General features: G+C 45.2%; 1 protein-coding gene across 1 annotated transcript in view; it reads left to right on the top strand.

The window, feature by feature from the left end:
• Positions 1-19,775, top strand: part of DNER (delta/notch like EGF repeat containing) — a 252,031-nt gene that overhangs the window by 158,103 nt on the left and 74,153 nt on the right. Inside the window, exons 6-7 of the mRNA XM_053919153.1 lie at positions 2,186-2,339; positions 19,160-19,273. Coding sequence (XP_053775128.1) covers positions 2,186-2,339; positions 19,160-19,273 — 268 coding nt within the window. The remainder of the gene's footprint in view (positions 1-2,185; positions 2,340-19,159; positions 19,274-19,775) is intronic.

The following is a 19,775-nucleotide window of genomic DNA, read 5'->3' as shown; positions in this document are numbered from 1 at the left end:
TGCTCGAATGCAGAAGGAATTTCCACTGGCCACAGAGAGGTGTGAGGGATGATACAAATAGAAGGCAGAACATTTAGCTCTAACTTAAGAAAAAAATGTCACTTTTATTCCAATTGTTTGGGTTTCTAAGATATAAGTGAAGAATATGTTCTTAAGCTAAAGATGACTTGACTACGCAGATTCCAAGGATTTGGCATATGCTCCGAACAGAAACACATTCAATTAAGGAAAGAAACACACCTACATAAAACCCGGCAGTTTTGGGTGAGTGAATGTCACGCTGACTATCTGGAGTCCATCCAGTCCTGGTTTAGACTCGTCGGCAAGAACCATCCCCTTACGGTGTAAAATGTGATCTCACTGTGCAAGAGACAGTTTTTCTTAGCAGAGGAGTCTTTGGGGAGGGGGCAAGTGAGGTGGGAGGCTTAGAAGTATGACTCCATGTAGAATGCAGCTGTGAAACAACTTTGCAGAATGACCTCGGGGGCTGTCCCTTCCAGGAATGCAAGTTTGACTCATGCTCGGGAATTGAAACATGCAACTCACACATATGTAAAAAAAAACAAAAGACAATTTTAAGTCATAAAACTATCTAAGTTATCTTTTTTATATAAGCCAAATGGCATTTGATACAATTTCATAACCATTCTATTATCTACTTAGTGGTAAATTCTACAAACCTCCCTTTGAAATCAGAGTATCCTGGAAGAGCCACCTGTGGTCCACGAGAACTGGAGAAGGGCAAGCGATGTTATCATTATTCGCGATTGGTGTGCACTTTGGAGGGGGTGGTTGTTTTATCTAGAAAACAGAAGCAAGACAATTAAAAACTCTCTGACCTGTGATGAGAGTTCAGCGTGATGACCGGGAACATAACTATTATTTTACATGTCATTAATAATCACTATCTAGTATGACGGGTATTTCAAGAAAGGGATGAAGAACATACCTCATTAATAAGGACCACAAAGAAATCTAAATGTGCAGCCAATAGATCTATCAATAAATGGATGAGAACTCTCAAACGTGGTTGAGAGACAAAAAAATAATATGCAAGAGAAGAATGGGCAAGGCTGCTGTCTCTTTCAGGAGGAAGGATGGTCACTGTGCGGTGCTTGGGCTGGCGGAGGAGGTATGGGGTGGGGGTGGGGATCCTGGATTAAGAGGATCCTAGAGAAGAGGGCAGAGCTTCTAAGGTTAAGGGCCAGAAGCTGGGGACCTGAACAGGGAGGGAGGGCAGGCCCAGAAGAGCCTGGGGGCGGGGCTTTGGAACAGGAGAGATTTGAACACCTGCCTGATTGATGCATGGGGCTTGGGGAGAGCTGGGAAAGGTATTTTTGTCTGTTTTGTTTTGTTTTTAAGCAGTAAGGTTTGCTTATGCAATTCTCCTGTGTTTCCTTTCCTCCCGACCTCATAAAATCTGCAGTAACGGTCTACCTTACTTTGCACAGGCTTCGGAGCCAGGGTTGTGATTCTGTTCGCTATTTCACCCACCTGAGGCTGGTGAGAAAGAGAGAGAAGGAAGGCTCGGTTTTGTTTGGATTTTACAGCAGTCTCAGAAGTGAACCTTCCAGTCCAATTCAGTCCTCTGGGTCTGAGTTAGTCTTTCGCTGGGAGAATGTTGGCATCAGAAACTAGAAAGAACGCAGATGACTTGAATTACAGTCCTGTTATTTTCCCCCGCCTGGCTATCGACAGAGGCTACTTGACAGGCTGATTAAGTAAATTCAGTGTTCTGGAAGGGCGGCCCGAGGAGGACATCTGAGGATGTTTTTTTCATAAGCATTGTTTATGCTGCAGGGTGTGTGTTAGTTGGAGTGGCGTCTAAGTGAATGGCTGTAGCACAGTATATGTGCTCTAGCAAAATTGCTATTTCCCTGTCAGCTCAACAAAACTTCATTTTCTTGCTTAAAATAAAGTTATCCTTCTACTTTAGGAAGATTGGAGATGGTTGAAATAAGTATGAGTAAAGAATCCTAAAAACAAATGTTTGAACTTAAACTATAAAGTATATACCATTTCTTTTTAAGCGATGGTTTTACTCATATCACGATAGAAGCAAATATCGTTGAAAACACTCAGCGCTGGTATTATGAAACGAAATGGTGCTTCTGAACTCCACGTTTCGCAGCCGACGCGTGCCTCTGAGAGAACTCAAGTGACACACTGCACATTTGTGTTTTAGGCAACCTTTTCCTGTAACTGTGACGATGAGTATGTGGGTGCTTTCTGCGAAGAGTTCGATGCCTGCCAGAGGAAGCCCTGCCAGAACAACGCGAGCTGTGTTGACTCAAAGGAAAAGCAAGACGGAAGCAATTTCACCTGCGTCTGCCTTGCCGGTATGGTTCCCGTAGCTGATCGTTATTGTATATGGCTCTGTAGGATATATGCTTATTAATCAACGGAGGTTAAACAGCACTTTGTCTGGCTGTTGGACAAGGGGACTTCAAGGCCCCATTTGATTCCATCAGTTTGTGCTTTATATAATCAGGAACTGGAAGTTCACGTGGGGGCCCATATCCTGTCCCTTGGCTGGCTTTCTGACATTTCCATCTCTGCATTCCAACCGTTTAGTTCTGCAATAATGATATTCTTGATCAAATAGAGGCCTGGATGTTTCAAAAACAATTCTGCAAAATATGTACTGAGTGTGGGCTGGTGCTGTGCTGGGTGATTATGCCAAATAATTTAAGAAAAATCAAGGATAATCTACCTAGATTGTTCTGTAAAGCCACCTAATCTTCCTGTTTATGTTGATTTCCTTTTGTTCAGGTGTGTTCATTAGCTGGCGTTCTTGGTACACTCTTCCCCACAATGTGGCCAGTCATTAATATTCCTTGATTAGTAGAGAGGATCCATGACTATTGCCTGAGACTTTGAAATCCTCGGAACACAACGAGTGGCTCTTAGGAGGTTGCAGTAGACAGCGTGCCCACAGACCCCTGTGCTCTGCCAGTCATCGTACTTGACCTGCAGCTTAGCCCACTGATTCTAAAACTTCAAGGAGCAGGAACGAAATTTACCAGTGACCATGCTGATACTGCTGTTTTGATGCAGCTTCAAATCAAGCACCAAATCACTCCTTTTTTATGATCAAATCATGTGACATCATCCTTCACATCAACTTCCTCTTTCCTTCTCCGTCTCATTCGGATGCGACCTCTGCCACTGGGTGGGGATTCAGGATCAGGTAGGAGTTGGGTGGGGAGAGGGATGGAATGAAGAGGGACCTGGAGGATTAAATGTTCATTGTACGTAACAGGACCTAACAACTCGAAGTTTATACATGAAAAAGAGAAAGTCCTTTACTTATCTATTAACCCAAACGTTATCATATCATAGGGGTAGGTTAATACTTTGGCACATTCTTTTCAGACCTCTGTGTATGTGTGTATTTCTCTTGCAGATGAGATGATCAAGTATTTTTTTCTATACATATGTAACAAGTGATTGTAGCATACCCATTGTTCTAGAACTTGCTTTTTTCCTGCCAGATCATAGATATCCTTCCACGTCAGCACACAGGGAGCCACTGCATTCATTTTCACAGTTCCGTAGTGTGTCTCCTAACTTTGTATCTCCAGGTCAGATCCCCCCCAAACCCCTTTATCTAACTGCCTGCTTGGCATCTGCCCATCACCCCTGTTCTTCCTCATGCTCTAGCTCAAATGCTAATCAGAGGTAGATGAGATTAGGAAATGTTACCCTGGGACCCGAACTCTCTCTCTGCACATCACCTTCTGACTTGTTCCTGCAGGTCTCTTAAGCAAGTTTCCACTTTGTCAGTTCCTGTTTCCTGAAGGAACAACCCCTCCTCCCCCTTCTAGCTCTACCTCTCAATAAGCTTCTCGCTGTGGTCAACACACACACACACACACACACACACACTAACAGCTAACGTTTATTGAGTGTTTACCACATGCTAGGGCTGTGCTAAGTACTTTCTTAGGGTGTTCTTAGAACAATCTCCAAGTTAAAAACATTCTTAACTATACCAATTTCATAAGTGAGAAACTGAGGCATGGGGAGTGTTGTAGCTTGGTCAACATTAGTCAGAGCAATGCTCCAATCTACAGCAGTAACACATCAATCCCTGCATCTCAGTGGCTCCCAAGAGAAGGTTATTTCTGCTGTGTCTAGTCTGATGATGATACTTACCCTCCAGGTGGTCACTCGGGGATCTAGAGGGCCTTGGGAGAGCTGTGCCTGCTGGTGTCTTATATCACTTCCACCACGTGTCATTGGCCAGAATTTGGTCACTTAGTCCCTAGAGGCTCTGCCTAGGAAGAGGTGAACATTCTCATAGTCTTCGCTGTGCCAGGTGCTGTTGGGGCTGGGATTTGAACCCAGGTCTTCCTGTCTGCCTCCCAAGCCCACATTCCTGACCATCTTACACATACTCTTTCTGTGTACGCAGCCACACTGTGTGCTGAGTACTTTCCTGGTACAAACATGTGATTTAAGCCCACGTCTTTCAACTTTCTCACCTCGAACAGGTCTCTTTGTAAAAGAAGAAATATTAGGCAATTTTTGTCCGAAAAATGGGAGTGGTTGCTCAAAATAAGGAATGTCCTGGAAAACATGTTTTTCCATAGGAAAACTACATTTCCTTTGTGATGGAACTATTTACAGGTTAATTAACACCAACTAATTGACCTCTGAAGCTCCAGATATACACATAAGAACTCACAAACAGTAGAGGAGGGGTGTTTTCCTTATGAACATGGATCCTGCTGTGCTCTGATTATCGCATGTTTGATCACGAGGAATTGCCTTGTTTGATGAATGAATGAATTCAAACCAGGTTCTTGTAACCAGAGAACAGAAATTCCCAGTAAAATCTTTTCACGGAGACGTAGTCTTGATATGCTCATTTCTCTCGAGGGGAGAATGTTTCTTGGTAAGTGAAAATATTATTTTCAGCCAAGAAGCTTCAGCTCCAAATTTGCTAATATTTTGATATTTTGCTTTAATTTCTACATCAAATGCCGGTACAGACAGAAATTTGTGAGTCATGGGTAATTTCTGAAAGAATATTGGATGGATTGGATGTGGAATTGATTAAGTAACAAACTGTTATAGTTTTCATTTTTTATATAATTTCTTGGAAAGCAGAAGATGATTTTAAAATAGTGAAACATCGATTAATGTCATACACGTGTACACACAATATAGCATGAATAATAGAATATGGTCTGTAAAATTCTATTTTGAGGAAGAAATTTTTATTGGATATAATTGATTTTTTTAACTTTCTTGCAATACTTGTCAACAATAACAACATCGCAAGAGAATCTAGTAAGAGGAGGTCACTGGCTTTGTCAACAGGGTTTGTCTAAGCCATCAGCAGCCTCCTGTTTGCATGGATGTGATAAGGGCTGCGGGAGCTTTGAGGTCTCTGAGAGACCACATACTCTGATACCGTAGTATCAGGGCAGCACCATATCTGGCGATGGTCACGGCTGCATGGCTTTCTCAGGCTTATCAGCTTCCTCCCAAGTGACACTGGTTGGCAGGGGTGAGGCACACAGACTGCGGGCAGGACATGAGGGCGAATGAACAGCAGATGCAGACCGCTCTAAAGACAAGTTCAATGGCAATGCTGAAGTGAGGAACAGAATCAGAAAGGTCCCTTTATTTTATTTTGTTTTTAAATTATAGCACACTGTGTAGGAGTATAGGCTGTGAGTCAAAGTGCCCAGATGACAATCGCAAATCCCACACAATGAGACCTTAAATGTGAGTAATTTCCCGTCACCACACTATCCTCCTTTCCGGTTCAGAATGAGCTTCCTGATGCCCCTTCGTGCAGGTTGCCTAAAGTTACTTGAGCCTTAGGTACCAGAGGCAGGAGACCCAGCACCATCTGTCCTGGAGGGAGGACCCCTGCCCGTCCCACTTGACCACAGTCTCTGGAGCCAGCAGTCTAAATCCTGCGTCCATCCCACCATTTCCTAGCTGGGCTCCTTGGGCAACCTCTCTGCACCTGCTTCTTCTCTGCAAGGAGATGACAACAACCCTCTCCATGGCTGGGTGTGAGAATTCAGTGACAACGTAAGCTTGTGGTCTGTTCTGTGGACATGTATGTCCAGTACCAAGCCCTGGCACTTAGAAGAAGCTTAATAAAGATTTGCTGGATGAATGAATGAATGAATGATTAGAATGAGATGAAATTCTATATGAGTTATACCAAAGAGGCTGGATCCCTGGCCTCCCCTCCCTCTGCCCTCTCGCCCTGGGCACTCCCTGCAGCGCAGGTGTGTGCTTTGCCTGCCATGTCCTGAGGACGGCAGCATCACACTGGGTCACTCTTTATTCCGCCACTCCCCGTCTATGCGGAGCCCCATCCCTCACACGTAGCAGACACACAATGAATGACTAAGATGAAAGTTAGCTTTGTTGAAATCAGGATTTATTTTCAAAAAAGTCTTCTAATTTCAAGAATGTGAGTTTTTCCTCAAAGGAGCTACTTCTTTTCCTGAAAAGAATAGCTGTGATATGCATTCCGAGCCATCACTGCCAAAATATTATCAGCACCATGCAAAGCATCTTTCCACTTCAGAGCACCCCATTGTTCCACTAAGAGGTGATTTCAGCCTCTTTTTAAAAGCACGTTATTTCCGAGGCAAGGGGAGTGTAGTGAGTGTCTCCCCCACCCCCGCTCCCCCAGCTTTACTCTTTTAAACACTGAGTGTTGCTTGGTCTCAAGGTGCGTTTGGGTTGTGAATTAGAAATGGGTCACCTCCTCCTGGAGACAAGTCCTGAGTAGATTAGCTGAGAGTGATCACACCCAGTGTCACTCTGCTGAAGAAGTGAGCATGTTAGCAGGTCATGAACACGGTTTCTAAAAAGCAGTTAGGTCACAGTTTCAGCACTGAAAGAACCTCAGAACTTGCCTCTGGGTGTGGAGTGTGGGAAGCCATGGTGACTCCATGAGGCCGAAGGACTTGACCGAGGCCACAAAGCTCGTGGAGAAATGGGAATTCTGGCCACTTCACTCCCTGTCCATCTTTGGGTCAGAGCAGGTCTTACCAACATGGTCCAGGTTAGAGCATTTCCCATCAGTGATGGACAGAGTAGAAGGTCTGAACATCCCTGATGGGCTAGGAATATGTGGCCTGCAATGCGTTCACCACCATTTGGAGGACGGAACAAAAGAAAAGGTGTAGCATGTCCAGCTGGACTTTCAATCCAGCTTCTACTACTTACTAGTTACATGACCTCGAGTGACCCACTGAACCTTTTTCCTTTGGGTTTCCTCATCTGTAAAATAAGGAGTTGTTGTAAGGATCATTCACTCATTAATCGGTTATTTATTGAATATCTATTGTGCACCAGACATTTCCTAGGTGCTAAGAATACAGCTGTGAAATAGCAAGGTCCTAGTGTGCATGGAGGTTGTGTTTTAATGAGGAAGGTGAATCCACAGTGTGCACCTGGGTGGTGTGTGTGTGCATGCACACATGTTTGCATATGTGTATACGGCATGTGTGTGTGTGTCATCAAGGGGAAGGGCCAGGTAGTGAGAGGTGCTGGGGACACAAATAGAACAGGGTGAAGAGATGGAGAGAGATGGAAGTAGGACTGTAGGCAGGGCAATCAGGTAAGGCCTCCCTGAAGGGGAAATACTTGTGTAGAGACTAGAATAAAATAAGCTCATGAACAATGTGAATCTCGGGGGCAGTAACATTCCAGGCAGAGGGAATGGCACATGCAAAGGTCCTGGGGCGTGAGTATGCCTGGAGTGTTTGCTGAGCACAGTGCCTAAGAGAACCAGTGGTGAGACATAGAGCTGGGGAGGGAGCTGGACCAGGCCGTGGTGGAGGGACACCGATTTTATCCTGACAGTGACAGGTAGCCATTGGAGGGTGTGAACTGGGGTGAACCATCTGATTTCCCTCCTGAAAGGATCACCCTGGGAGCAGGTGAAGACCTGCATGGGGAGGGAAGATTGGGATGGCAGTAGGGGGCCACTCAACTACCCAGGCAAGAGAGGGGCAGTTCGGGCTCTGTGCTGCTGGTGATGGTGAGAGGGTTTGGGTTTGGGGTGTATTGGAAGGTACTGCTGATCACACTTGCTGGTGGGTATAGTGTGAGTTGTGAGGGGCGGAGGGGAGTTGTGGATGACTGCAAAGCTTTTTTTTTTTTAAATAGCAGCTTAATTAAGATGCAGTCTCATACCACTGAAGTGTACAATTCCATAGTTTTAAGTATAAATCCACAGAGTTGTCACAACGATCCACAACCAATTTTAGAACATTTTCATCACCCCCAAAGCAGCCCTCTCTCCCTAAGATGTCATCTCCTAATCCAGCCACCCACTGCCCCCAGCCCTGGGCAACCATTGACCTACTTTCTGTCTCTATAGAGTCTCCTATTCTGGATATTTCATTTAAGTTGAATTATGTGGTATGAGGCCTTTTGGGACTGGTTCCTTTCCTTAGCATCGTGTTTTCAAGGTTCATCCATGTTGTAGCATGCATCAGTAATTTTTTTATGCCTGAATAATATTTCATCGGACACGCCATGTTTTATTAACCCACGCATCTGCTGATGGACCCACCCTTGATATGCTCCCCCTTCTCTCCTCCTCCAGGATCTTATGCTTACAGCCTTTTCTGTCTACCTCTCCCTGCTGCCTTCCTTCTCCCCCCACTTCCCCCTTTATTGTCTGCAAGGATTCAGAGGTCTCCTCAGAATACCAGTTCCTCAAATGAGCAACAATGTAGTGAGTCCTTGCGGCTGCTTCTGGATGTCCACCTTCTCTTCCTCTTCTCTCTCACCCTCTTCATCACTGCCACATAGTGGTCTGTATCCAGTTCCTAGTCTTCCACCCTTACACGTCCTTTCTCTGTATATCATGCAACTGCTTCTCCAAGGTCAGGGTGGAGTCTCCAAGGTCAGGCACTGATTCCTCGTCCTGCCCCTGGCTGTCATCTCGGTGGAAGCGTTTCTGGCCTGCCTTACAGAACTCTGCCGTGTGCTCATTCTCTGGAGACCTCGAGAACCCCTCCCACCCTCCCTTTCCCCTTTCTCTCAGCAGAGCCCCATCCCTGCCCCTCCCTCTTCAGCTGCTGTCCTTTGGCCGCAGTCACTCATCCTGAGCTGTCATCTCTAAGTGGATGGCTTCCAGACCCTTCCTCCAGCCTGCCTGTCATCTCAGCTCCAGCACCTTTATTGGACATGGCACCGATGCATCTGCTGGCTCCTCACCCCCTCGTCAGACTCAACCCCAGACCCGTGTCCTCCCCCCGCCCCGCACTCCCAGACACGCTTCCAGCCCAGCTCTTTTTTGAGGGGCTGTCATTTCTATCCTTGGTGCTATCACCACCCCTATCCCTCAGGCTGGAAGCTCAGTCTCCACGATCGATTTTCTCAGCTCCATTTACGATGACCCCCCATCTGCCCCTGCGCTTTGCTTCCTCTGCCATGTCCTGATTCAGTCATTGTCATCGCCGCCCGAGTGACCGCCAAGCCTGCCCCCTCTCCGTGGTGCCCACGGCCTTGCTCCCCGGCAGCGTGGCACTGAAGCCCGGGACTGGGAGCACGCAGCTGGGCTGCGAGTGCCACGCCTGCTGTTACTGCCCATGTTCTGCGTGGCTGTGGGGGAACTACCTAATCTCACTGGGTCTCAGCTTCTATCTTAAATCGTGATGGGGGACAGAATTCCAAGCATCACAATCTAGTGGCTGTTGTGAAGCCTACAAGGGTATCCGGCTCATAGTAAGCACGCAACAGGTGTCGACCAGCAGCTGGGTGCCCTGCTCTGAGCTCTGCCGCTGCTTCCGCTGGCCAGAGAGTTGGCCTCGGTGCCTTCTGTGGTCTCCCTGTGGGGTGTCACGCTGGACCATGTGGGACCTCAGAACATCCTTTTCTCTTCTGCTCTGCTTGACCCTGCAGAGCCAGGCCTGAGCAGGCCACCCCTCCACACCCTCCCTGCCTCTGGCTCTCCCAGTCTTTTCCAACAAGCCTCATGATGGGAAGGAAAGACCAAGCGGGAGTGAAGAGTGTGCGGTGTGGAGTCTGGGGTGCTGGGTCTCATTCCAGGCAGAGTCCCTCACTGGCTGGCCCTTGCTCCTCTCAGCCCACGGTTTCTTATCTGTGAAATGGAGTAGCAGCATTGACCTTGAAGAAGTTAAAGAGAACCCCCCCACACACAAACATGTACACGCACACACACATGCACACGGGCACACCAATACACACCCACACACATACCCACTGGCACAGAGTAGGCGATCCGCAAAGGACATCTATTTGTGGCCTCTAGACAGTGGGTGGGGGGAAAGATTGGAGTTTTATTCTCTTTATGCTCCCCCAGGCTTCCCATCCCAAGCCCCTGTGTTTGATGGCCTCCTTGGAGCTCCCTCAGGTTGTCCAGACCAGAGCGCCTGTTCCCAGGGGGAAGGAAGAGAGACTGCAGCTCTCTCCCAAATTGAAGTGAAGGAGAACAGGACACGACCAGTGCACGATGCACCTTTGTCGTCTGCGCACTGTTCAGAAACCTTCAAAGATGCTGCTGCATTTGAGGACTCCAGCTCCTCAGCATGTGGACTTGAGGCGTGTCAGAGCCTTGCCCAGCCCAGTCTTTCCCTTGCCCCCAGCACTCAGTCAGCCCAGCCTTGTCACTGTCATCCGAGTGTGCCCACCCAGTGCCCTGTCCTTGCCTTGGCTCACATCATGCATTCCTTTCACGTGAACGGGTCTTTTCTCCACATCTGCCGGGGGCGCCCTCTGCAGGCCGGAACTGTTTCTAACCTGCCTTTAGATTTCCCGAATGTTCACTCACAAAACATTCTTTCTGGAAGACTGAACGAATGCCTTCTCTGAAGTCTGACGTATGATACAGACTTAGAGTTCAGCTGATAAACATTTCTAAGTCAATCTCTTAAATTGTCTGTCCCACAGCATAATTTCTTGATTAACTGTATGTTTTCTCCCTTCTTTTTGATTTCAATTTCTCAGGGGAGTCCCCAGGACCTACTCAGTGAAAAGAACTTTCTTGAAATCTCTTCCCCTTTCTAATCACCAGATTAGAAGATGAAAGTGTCATAAGCAATCTGGCCAATGTCAATATCACGGCCTCTTATTTGGCTTTAAGGGAAGGAGAATGAAAGGGATTATTTAAAAAATAGCAATTCATGGTGCTTATGTGGTCCCTAATGCTACGTAATGGGTACCTGTGGTGACCCTGGCTCTGTGCTAGGAACTGGGGTCAAAAATCACCAACACCTGCTCTTATTTTTAAAATTTTTTATTTATTGATTGATTTTTTTTGAAAGAGAGGAGAGGAAACAGAGAAGGAGAGAGAGGGGGAGACATCAGTTTGTTGTTCCACTTCCTCTGTGCATTCATTGGCTGATTCTTGTGTGCGCCCTGACTTGGGATCAAACCCACGACCTTGGCTTTCAGGACAAGGCTCTAACCAACTGAGCCACCCGGCTACACCTGCTCTTAAAGGGCGGGGACGTGTATCTAAAAGCAGTGCCCTGACAGGTCCAATAACCGAACCTTAGAGGTTCCCACTCATAAAAAGAAAAAGGAGTATCGACAGTGCCGTCCCTCAAGGCTTCCCGAGACAATATATTTGACTTTCACTCTCCAATCGTTTTCCTTTGTTATCTGCATTATTCGTGTAATTCTTCAATGACTAAGGTTCTTATCTGCGGTTAAAACCTGTTTGCTGCTCGTTTTCCAGACCAGCAGTACTCAAACTTTAGCACGTACTTTGTGTCAGGAGGGTGTCTTAAAACTCCACCTGCGGCCCCTGCCCCCACGCCTCTGATTCTCTGGGATTGGGCTGCTGCTGGTGAATTTGCATTTGTAGCAAGTTGCCCGGTGATGCTCCTGCTGCTAAGGGGGACCACACCTGGAGAACCACTGCCTTAAGCTGCCCATTAAAAACTGAGGAATCAAACAGTATTGGCATATTGCTCGGCAGTGTTAAAGCCCATGCATTATTCATTCATTTGAAAACAGTGAGCCCTCTACAGTGGGCCAGGTGTGGTGCGAGCTCCCGTGGACTCAAGGCTGCACTTGATGGGAACGGTGCCACTCCTTGGAGTTAATCCTATTCACTCATTACAACAGTACAGGGTGGGAGCCTGCGGTTTACCCCCATTTCACCCCTGAGGGAAACAGAGGTCAGAGTCCACGGTTTTGTTGTGCTCCCTCAGCTGATCACTGCGTCACCAGCCCTGGCCTCTCAGTCCCCAAAGCACCGTCCTTTCCACTGGGCTTTCTGCCTGTGCACTTGCTAGGTGCTGTTTTTTTCCTAACCTTGAGATGAATTTTCCTAATCGTGCTGAATGCCAGCTTTCTCTCATGCTTTTCTCTCCCATAGTCCCATTTAATAATTTATTAATTGCCTTTCACAGATGGGCCTCCTGCATCTCTTGTTCTTTGTCTTTGGTTTTGAAATCATGTTTGCACTTGTTCAGACGTGTTTGTTTTCCCCACGCTAGCGGGTCTTACCCGTTTCTTCTGTTAAGTAAGACCCGCCTTCCCACTTCGCTGTCGGATGCCTCTGAGACTGAACCTCTTAACGGCACCGAGATCCCTGATATTCATTTCCTGCTTCAGTCGCTAATATTAGGCATCCGGCGCTCAGCTCCCCCGAGGGCAAGGGCCGGGGCTGGTGGGCTCTCTGGTGGCATCAGACTTCCAGGACAAACCCAGCAGCCCGGCCTCGCTGTGCAGGCCAGGCTATTAAAAACCCCGGCATGTTAAAAATAGCTCTCATCCCAATTTTCACCTTAGCAGCTTTCAGGACAGCCCTGCAAAGAAGCAATTCGACTCTGCCTCCCAGAGTCAAAGCACCAGCGGAGGCTTATTTTCAGGCCAGTAGTGGAATCGGGAAGAGAACATCACGCACAGAAACACTTGTGTGGGGAAGGAGCATGTTTAGGAAAACAACCGATCGATTGCCTTTTTTCTGTAACGGTCTGACTCATTTGGCCAACTTCACTGATGCCTCGCGTCCTTTGACACTGAACTCCAGAAGGGTTTCCTTCATGTGAAGAGTATAGGCGGTGTAGATATTGACTTAGGGGTGCTGGTGGGGGGCACTGGTTTTTTGGTACATTGATGGCAATCGAAAGACACCACCAGATGTAGTTTTCTCAAAGCCATTCTGACATTCACAGGGAACTCAGCTCTTTCTCTCTCTCCCTACACTAATAAATTTTAAATTCTAGTTTATACTTAAACACAAACTAGTATGGAATTAAATACTCTAAATCTTCCTCAGACCAGATGTGATCTGGTAGCGCGCCCGCTGAGTAGGTTTATAGCTCAATGCATTTCCTTAATGGTGCGTGGTCATCTTCTGCCATCTGCCAGGCTACACTTCCTAGCACACAAACTTCCTTTTATCTAACGTCATTTCTCAGAGCCAGGTTGCTTAAAAGCACTGAGCCTCAGTTCAGAGCTTCCCATTCATCTTTTACATCCTTGAAGGACATTCTTATTATGTGCCCCAAGGCACAACTTTTCTTATGTCCTTTTTGTTAGCTAGGATGTCCTCCAAAGAAACAATGGACCTACAAGGAGAGAGCATCTATTTTTGACCTAATCATTTTCCTTATTAATAGCACATTATAAATTCCTCAGTAATGAAAGTTTTTATAGTCAAATCATTTATTTAAAAATGATCTTTAACTTCCTAGACATTGTAAATATTCCTAAATATTATGATATTTGAAGGTGTTCTGATGGAGCCATTTCCCTGCTTTGTAAAGGACCATTTTCTGCCCTGGCTGGTGTGGCTCAGTGGATTGAGCACCAGACTGGGAACCAAAGTGTCGCCAGTTTGATTCCCAGTCAGGGCACATGCCTGGGTTGAGGGCCAGGTCCCCAGTAGGGGGTGCACAAGAGGCAACCACACATTGATGTTTCTCTCCCTCTCTTTCTCCCTCCCTCCCCCTCTCTCTAAAAGTAAATAAATAAAATTGTTGGAAAAAAAAAAAGGACCAGTTTCTGTTTAAGGGAAGAGGAGATTTGCTGGGACAAAACAAGTGTTTTTATTCTGAAGGACCAAGGTCTCATGGACCTAAACCAGCATTCTTTACTCCCGCATTAAGGACATTTTGGGCTGGATTATTTTGTTGATGGGGGCTGCCCCATGAATTGTAGGATGTTTAGCACCATCTCTGGCCTCTACCTACTAGATGCCAGTAGCACCCCGATTGGTGTGATGATAAATGTCTCTAGATACTGCCACTTGGTCTGTAGGGAAAGACTCACCGGCAGAGAACCACTGACTGAAGAAATTAAACCTGGACAGGGCTGCTGCAGGAGAAAAGAATCCTGTGTCCTATCTGTTGATCCATCACGTTGCAGGCAGCTGTTGAAGGTGCTCAGTGCCTGCTGGAGAAGCAAGACTGGAGTCCAGAAGGGAGTCAGCACAGCCCCGCCCCTGGCCTGGCTTGGGGAGGGCCCAGTAGCTGGGCGAGGACTCCTTTGTTGTGTTAACCAGATTGGAAGTACAGACTTTAGCAGAGCACAAGGTGGTTTTAAACAGCATCTTGAACTGATATTTTTCATTTTAGTAACCATGTATTTTAGTGTGCATTAGGAAGAAGAGTAATGGGCACATTTCACACATGCTACTCTGGGTATTTGTGCTTAGGGAGAGGCTAAAACGAACTTGGAAGGTATAGTTGATTTTAGGGCAAAAACTTTAAGCAAGTTGATTTATTTCTTCAACAAATATTCGTGCAAGGAAATGTTTCAATGCTGAAGACTCAACAATGAACAAGACCACGTCCTGATTCTTAGGTAGCTTGTGTTCTTGAAAGGGAACCAATAAAGCAAATGTTGCAGGTAATGATAAGTAAGTGCCACGTGATGCACCGGGAAGGGGACAGAGTGTTGCTGCGGTGGGGTCTCCCCTCGGTCAGGAGGTAAAAAGTGTGTGTGCGTTCTGTGCGTGCAGGTAAATGCCGATGAAGAATAAAGAACGGCAAGAAGCCCGAGGTCTGAGCGGGTGGTTTCTGAGTGGAGAGCTGACTCAGGGGAGGGGGCGTCCATGGAGGGGTGCTGAGTCAGAGGTGGGGTTCTAGGGGTAAAGGTTTTGATGTCCCAGAGTGACTTTTATGCACAGGGAGGAGTATCTCAAATTATCTTTTGTGTTTGTTCTCTTGCAAGAATTAAACTCATAAATTACAATGATTCTCAAGCTTTGCTGAATATCCCAATATGTACTGACTTAGCCTTGTCTTTCAACTTAAGTTCATCCATCAAAAGTCAATTACCGAACATTTTAATTGGAATTATAAGTTGGATTCTCCCAGAACACACAGAAGATGCCCATCACACCCTCCCCTTCCTGTCCACTGGGCGGAAGCGATCCCTGTTTTGCTGGCACGTCTTCTCGCAGGTCATCTGGGTGTCTGCCACCACTTTGGTGGGTAAGGAAAGATTATTCACGATCACTGTGTTTACTTTATTTCCTAGAGAAAAGACTAACTTTCAACAGGATGGAAGAAAGAACCCAGACAAAGCTTTAATGGTCTTTTCTTTTTTCATTTAAATTTTTACCGGTCACTCAGTTTTGACCCTTTGGTTATGACATCAAATAAAAATACAACAGACACAGGAAGGATGATTCGTGTAAGCCTTTGGTCTCCAGTTCAGGGTAGATCATACAAATCAATGTCAATGATTTGTCTGACAGCTGCAGCTAAGACACTGCTCTCTGAGGGCCTAGGAAATGACTCGCTAGTGTTTAAGAGCCCTTAAACCAGCCTCAGGACGTTCGGGGTCTTTGTCTCCTACCTCTCTTCTGCTAGAGCTTGCCTCAGTTGGCTACCTGAAGAGTAAAGCAGTCAGCCATAGTTCTCCTGGAACTTCCAACTAGCAACTCCCTCGAGGGCTACACGAGTACCTGGCCTAGTGTGGACAAGTGTCAGGTCCTGGAGTGCAGCTCAGCAGACTCACCGGCTGGTTATTGCCACTCACTAATCGACTGTCCACCTGCTGCTAAGGATGCTCACTAATCCCGAAATCCCGTAATGCCAGCCCTGCCCCCTGCCCCGCTCTGCCATCCCTTCCTTCAATGCCAACGCTCCTTCACTGTTGATTCCACCTCCGGGTATACCGAACCCATAGACATGCCAGGATGCACTTACTTACTTTACAGGTCTAGCCAACCACACATTTTTATTTGTAGTTCTGTGTTTCCCATATTTTAAAGATCTTTAAAGCCCAGGAAAGCAAGCAACGATACAGTGGCTGAGCCTTGACCAGGGATCCTCACTGAAGGGGACTATGGGCACCTGGATGAGACAATGCTATCATTTTGGGCCATCTCAGGCAGTGTCTGGCTTTGGCATCTCTGCAGCTGAGTGCCAGGGGGACCTGGAACCATTGTGACAATTCCAAACATCCCACACCTTGCAAACGTGGATTAGCTTCTTAATGGAAATGCTACTAAACTTACAGACAGCACTGGAGCATTTTAATGGCATTTAAGACTTGCTTATAAGTTTAATGTGCTAGGTCTATTAGATAAAGAACAAATTAAGTTCATAGGGAGACTTGCATATTATCAGACAACCATGGTTCTTAAAAAGAAATAGTTGATATTAATAAATACAGTTTAAAGTGCTTAAGTTTGTAAATGAGGCAACCATTCATTAAAAAGGCCATTAAAAATGATCTTTTAAAAATCTGCTTTCGTTAGGGATACATAGTGAAGTCTTTATAAGTGAAATGGAGTTTTCTGTAAGACACCCACTGGTTACAATGGAAGCTACAGGAGGCTGCATGAAATTGAGCAGCAATTGCTGAAGCCAGGCAGTGGATATATGATGCTTATACATTAGTTTCTCTAATTTAAGTATGTTTACAATTCCCAAGTAAAAAGTTTGAAGAAAGTGTTGGTTAACATTTTTTTCTAAAGACCTTCAGTGCATGGAATCCCACGTTCTTCTAATCACCTCCCTGCTGGCAGGGACACAGGCCTCTTACAGATGGTACGGAAGGGGCTCCTGGCTGTTCTTCGGGGGGTCTGTGGTCACAGTCCAAAGGTCTCGTAGTGACAGGATCCGCGACGTTTTGAACTTTAAACCACACTGCGTGTAAGAAGCTATCATTGGTGATGGGTTGTCTTTTTCATAAATGTGCTTTTCTAGCCATATTGTAGAACCTTTGAAGGCAGGATGTAAAACAATAAACATTCTCGGCCCCTCTAGCCCCAGCATAACCACACATAGACTTGGGTTGTGGGTGAATATTTATGGTGTTTGTATCTATCTCCGTGCCTGCCTATATCCACATATTTTCATATGTTATTTTTTCTTCATGCTAAATACATGCTTGTTAATGATGGGATGCATACTGCCTTAGGCATAATGTGACGTATAAGGATTTAGGCTCAGGAGTTTGACTGCCTGTGTGGTTTTGTGCAAATTACTTAGCCTTTCTAATCCTCAGTTTCCTCATCTGTAAAACGGGTGAGATTACAATAGTACTGACCTCATATAGGGTTGCAGTGAGGATGAATTACTGTGTGGGAAAATATATAAGTGCTCTATTATAAGTATTAGCTGTTATTTTTAGCCAAAATTTATGTGTAATATTTCTCTTAAAAATAATTCAATCTCCTTCTTCCTGAATGTAGAACTTTCATTTGAAAACATGGATATTAACATAACAGTACCATATTAAAATATTTTGTTCTGGAATTTTGAAATACCTTTTGGTCATGGTGTTTGTATTTTTGGTTCACACAATTAATTACCTTACCATCTACTCATACCCATAGGTTAGCTGGAATCTCCCAGACTGTTTATTTGTTTTAAAAATTGATTTTAGAGAGAAGGAGAGGAAGGGGGAGAGAGAGAGAGAGAGAAACATGGATTTGTTGTTCCATTTATTTATGCATTCATTGGCTGACTCTTGCATGTACCCTGATTGGGGATTGAATCTGCAGCCTTGGCATGTTGGGCTGACACTCTGTCTAACCAACTGAGCTGCCCAGCCAGAGCTCTCCTGGACTCCTGAAGCATGCGGGAAGGGTGGGCTTGCAAACAAGTGCCTCCACTTGTGTGGCAGGGAACTGAGGCTCAGGCAAAGCACCCTTCTTGCAATATCATTGATATATTTTTGCAAACCTCAGATTCAAGGGCTAATGACAATCTTTCAAATTAATAATTCAGAAAGACAAGTGTTTATATATATCCCAGAAAGATGGAAAGTGTTACAGTATGATTATAATTATGTAGCAAATATCCTATGCATAACAATTTGTGTTAGGGCTTATCTCCAAAGTATTAATAGTTCTGTCACTCAAATAACAGAACTAAGGGCGACTTCCTTTTCTTTCCATTTTCCATCTCATGTGTTCCCAAGTTTTTTCATAACTATTTCCCACTTTAGAATTTCAAACTTGTCTCTCTGGAGGGCTTTGTTTTCAAAGTTAACAAAAAAATTGGAATTTTTTAAAGCTTTTTGGCTGCACAGGTATTCCAATAGGTGTAAGCCCTCACTTCCTCATCTCACGTGTGTGGTTATATGACGATTCAACAAATCAGCACTGAGGGCTCACTTCACGGAGAAGTTACTGAGTTGGATTTGTCACTCAAACAGGAATTAGTACTAACATATTAACATACTTGACATTATATGTCAATCTCTTTCTCTTTAATATGAGGGGATAGGGTATGGAATGAACGTAGTGAGTTTCTTCTAGCTCTAAACTATCATAAATTAAAAAGCTATGATTTTCGTAATGCCTTTTTTATAGGTCGTGGGATGACCTAGGGGAGGAGCCCGTCATCTCAGGACGAGCAGATTGCTGCAGATTCTGTTTTGCCCTGTGTCCGAAGGAACCTCTCAAACAGGGATAGTGGTATCAGTCTCAGCTTCTGAAGTTTCTGGCTAGAATCTCAAAATAAAATGCAGACCTAATGCGAAAGAAAAGCCTGTCTTTGCAGTAAAGATTCTTGCAAAGTAAATGATTTTTGACCTATGATTCTAAATTGCTGTGATTGTTTCTAGTTGCAAAATCAAGTTGGACCAAGGGGTTGGTCTGAGATGGGAGCTCAGGGTTGCTGCCTTCGGTGGGTGGGTACCAGTCGACTCCAGCAACTCAAGGGATGGTTCGTGGTCGTTTGGGCGTAACATATTTTACAAAATGTCTTTCTTGTTTCACTAGGTTACACTGGAGAGCTTTGCCAGTCCAAGATTGATTATTGCCTCCTAGACCCATGCAGAAACGGAGCGACGTGCGTTTCTAGTCTCAGCGGGTTCACCTGCCAGTGTCCAGAAGGTAAACATTACGGCCCCAGGAGGGAATACCTTTTGTTTTCCATCATGAACTGATTCGATCAGCTTTGTACTTTAACTTTCTGAAAAACACTACTCAAGAGAACTTCCTATTTTATTCCATTTATGAAACAAAATATAAGATTTTATTTTAGCTCTGTGATAGAATGGCTTTAAAATTATGTTTGAATATTAGGAATAATCTAGGGATGCCTGCGATTTTTATTTATATACCGAAAACCAATAACTATAATAAAATAGAATCTCTTTCTAATGGTGAAGTGCACTTGTTAAGATTCCTATTTTGTTAAATTATTTGGGTTTTGATACTATTTCACATAAAAAAATTCTCAGCGTAAAGTCTACCTGCTTTTGTTTTTAAATCAACTTGAAAACATCTCAGAAATTTCAAGTCACCTGGAAAGCCCCATCTTAAGAGCTATGATTGAAAAAATTTGTTTTTATGAGAGTTTATTTGAGCCAAACTGGGGACAATGGCTAGGAAG

The sequence above is a fragment of the Desmodus rotundus genome, chromosome 2, assembly GCF_022682495.2.
Source record: "Desmodus rotundus isolate HL8 chromosome 2, HLdesRot8A.1, whole genome shotgun sequence".
NCBI classification, from domain to species: domain Eukaryota; kingdom Metazoa; phylum Chordata; class Mammalia; order Chiroptera; family Phyllostomidae; genus Desmodus; species Desmodus rotundus.
Note: the sequence above shows the minus strand (reverse complement) of the source record. Positions and strands in the feature narration are given on the sequence as shown.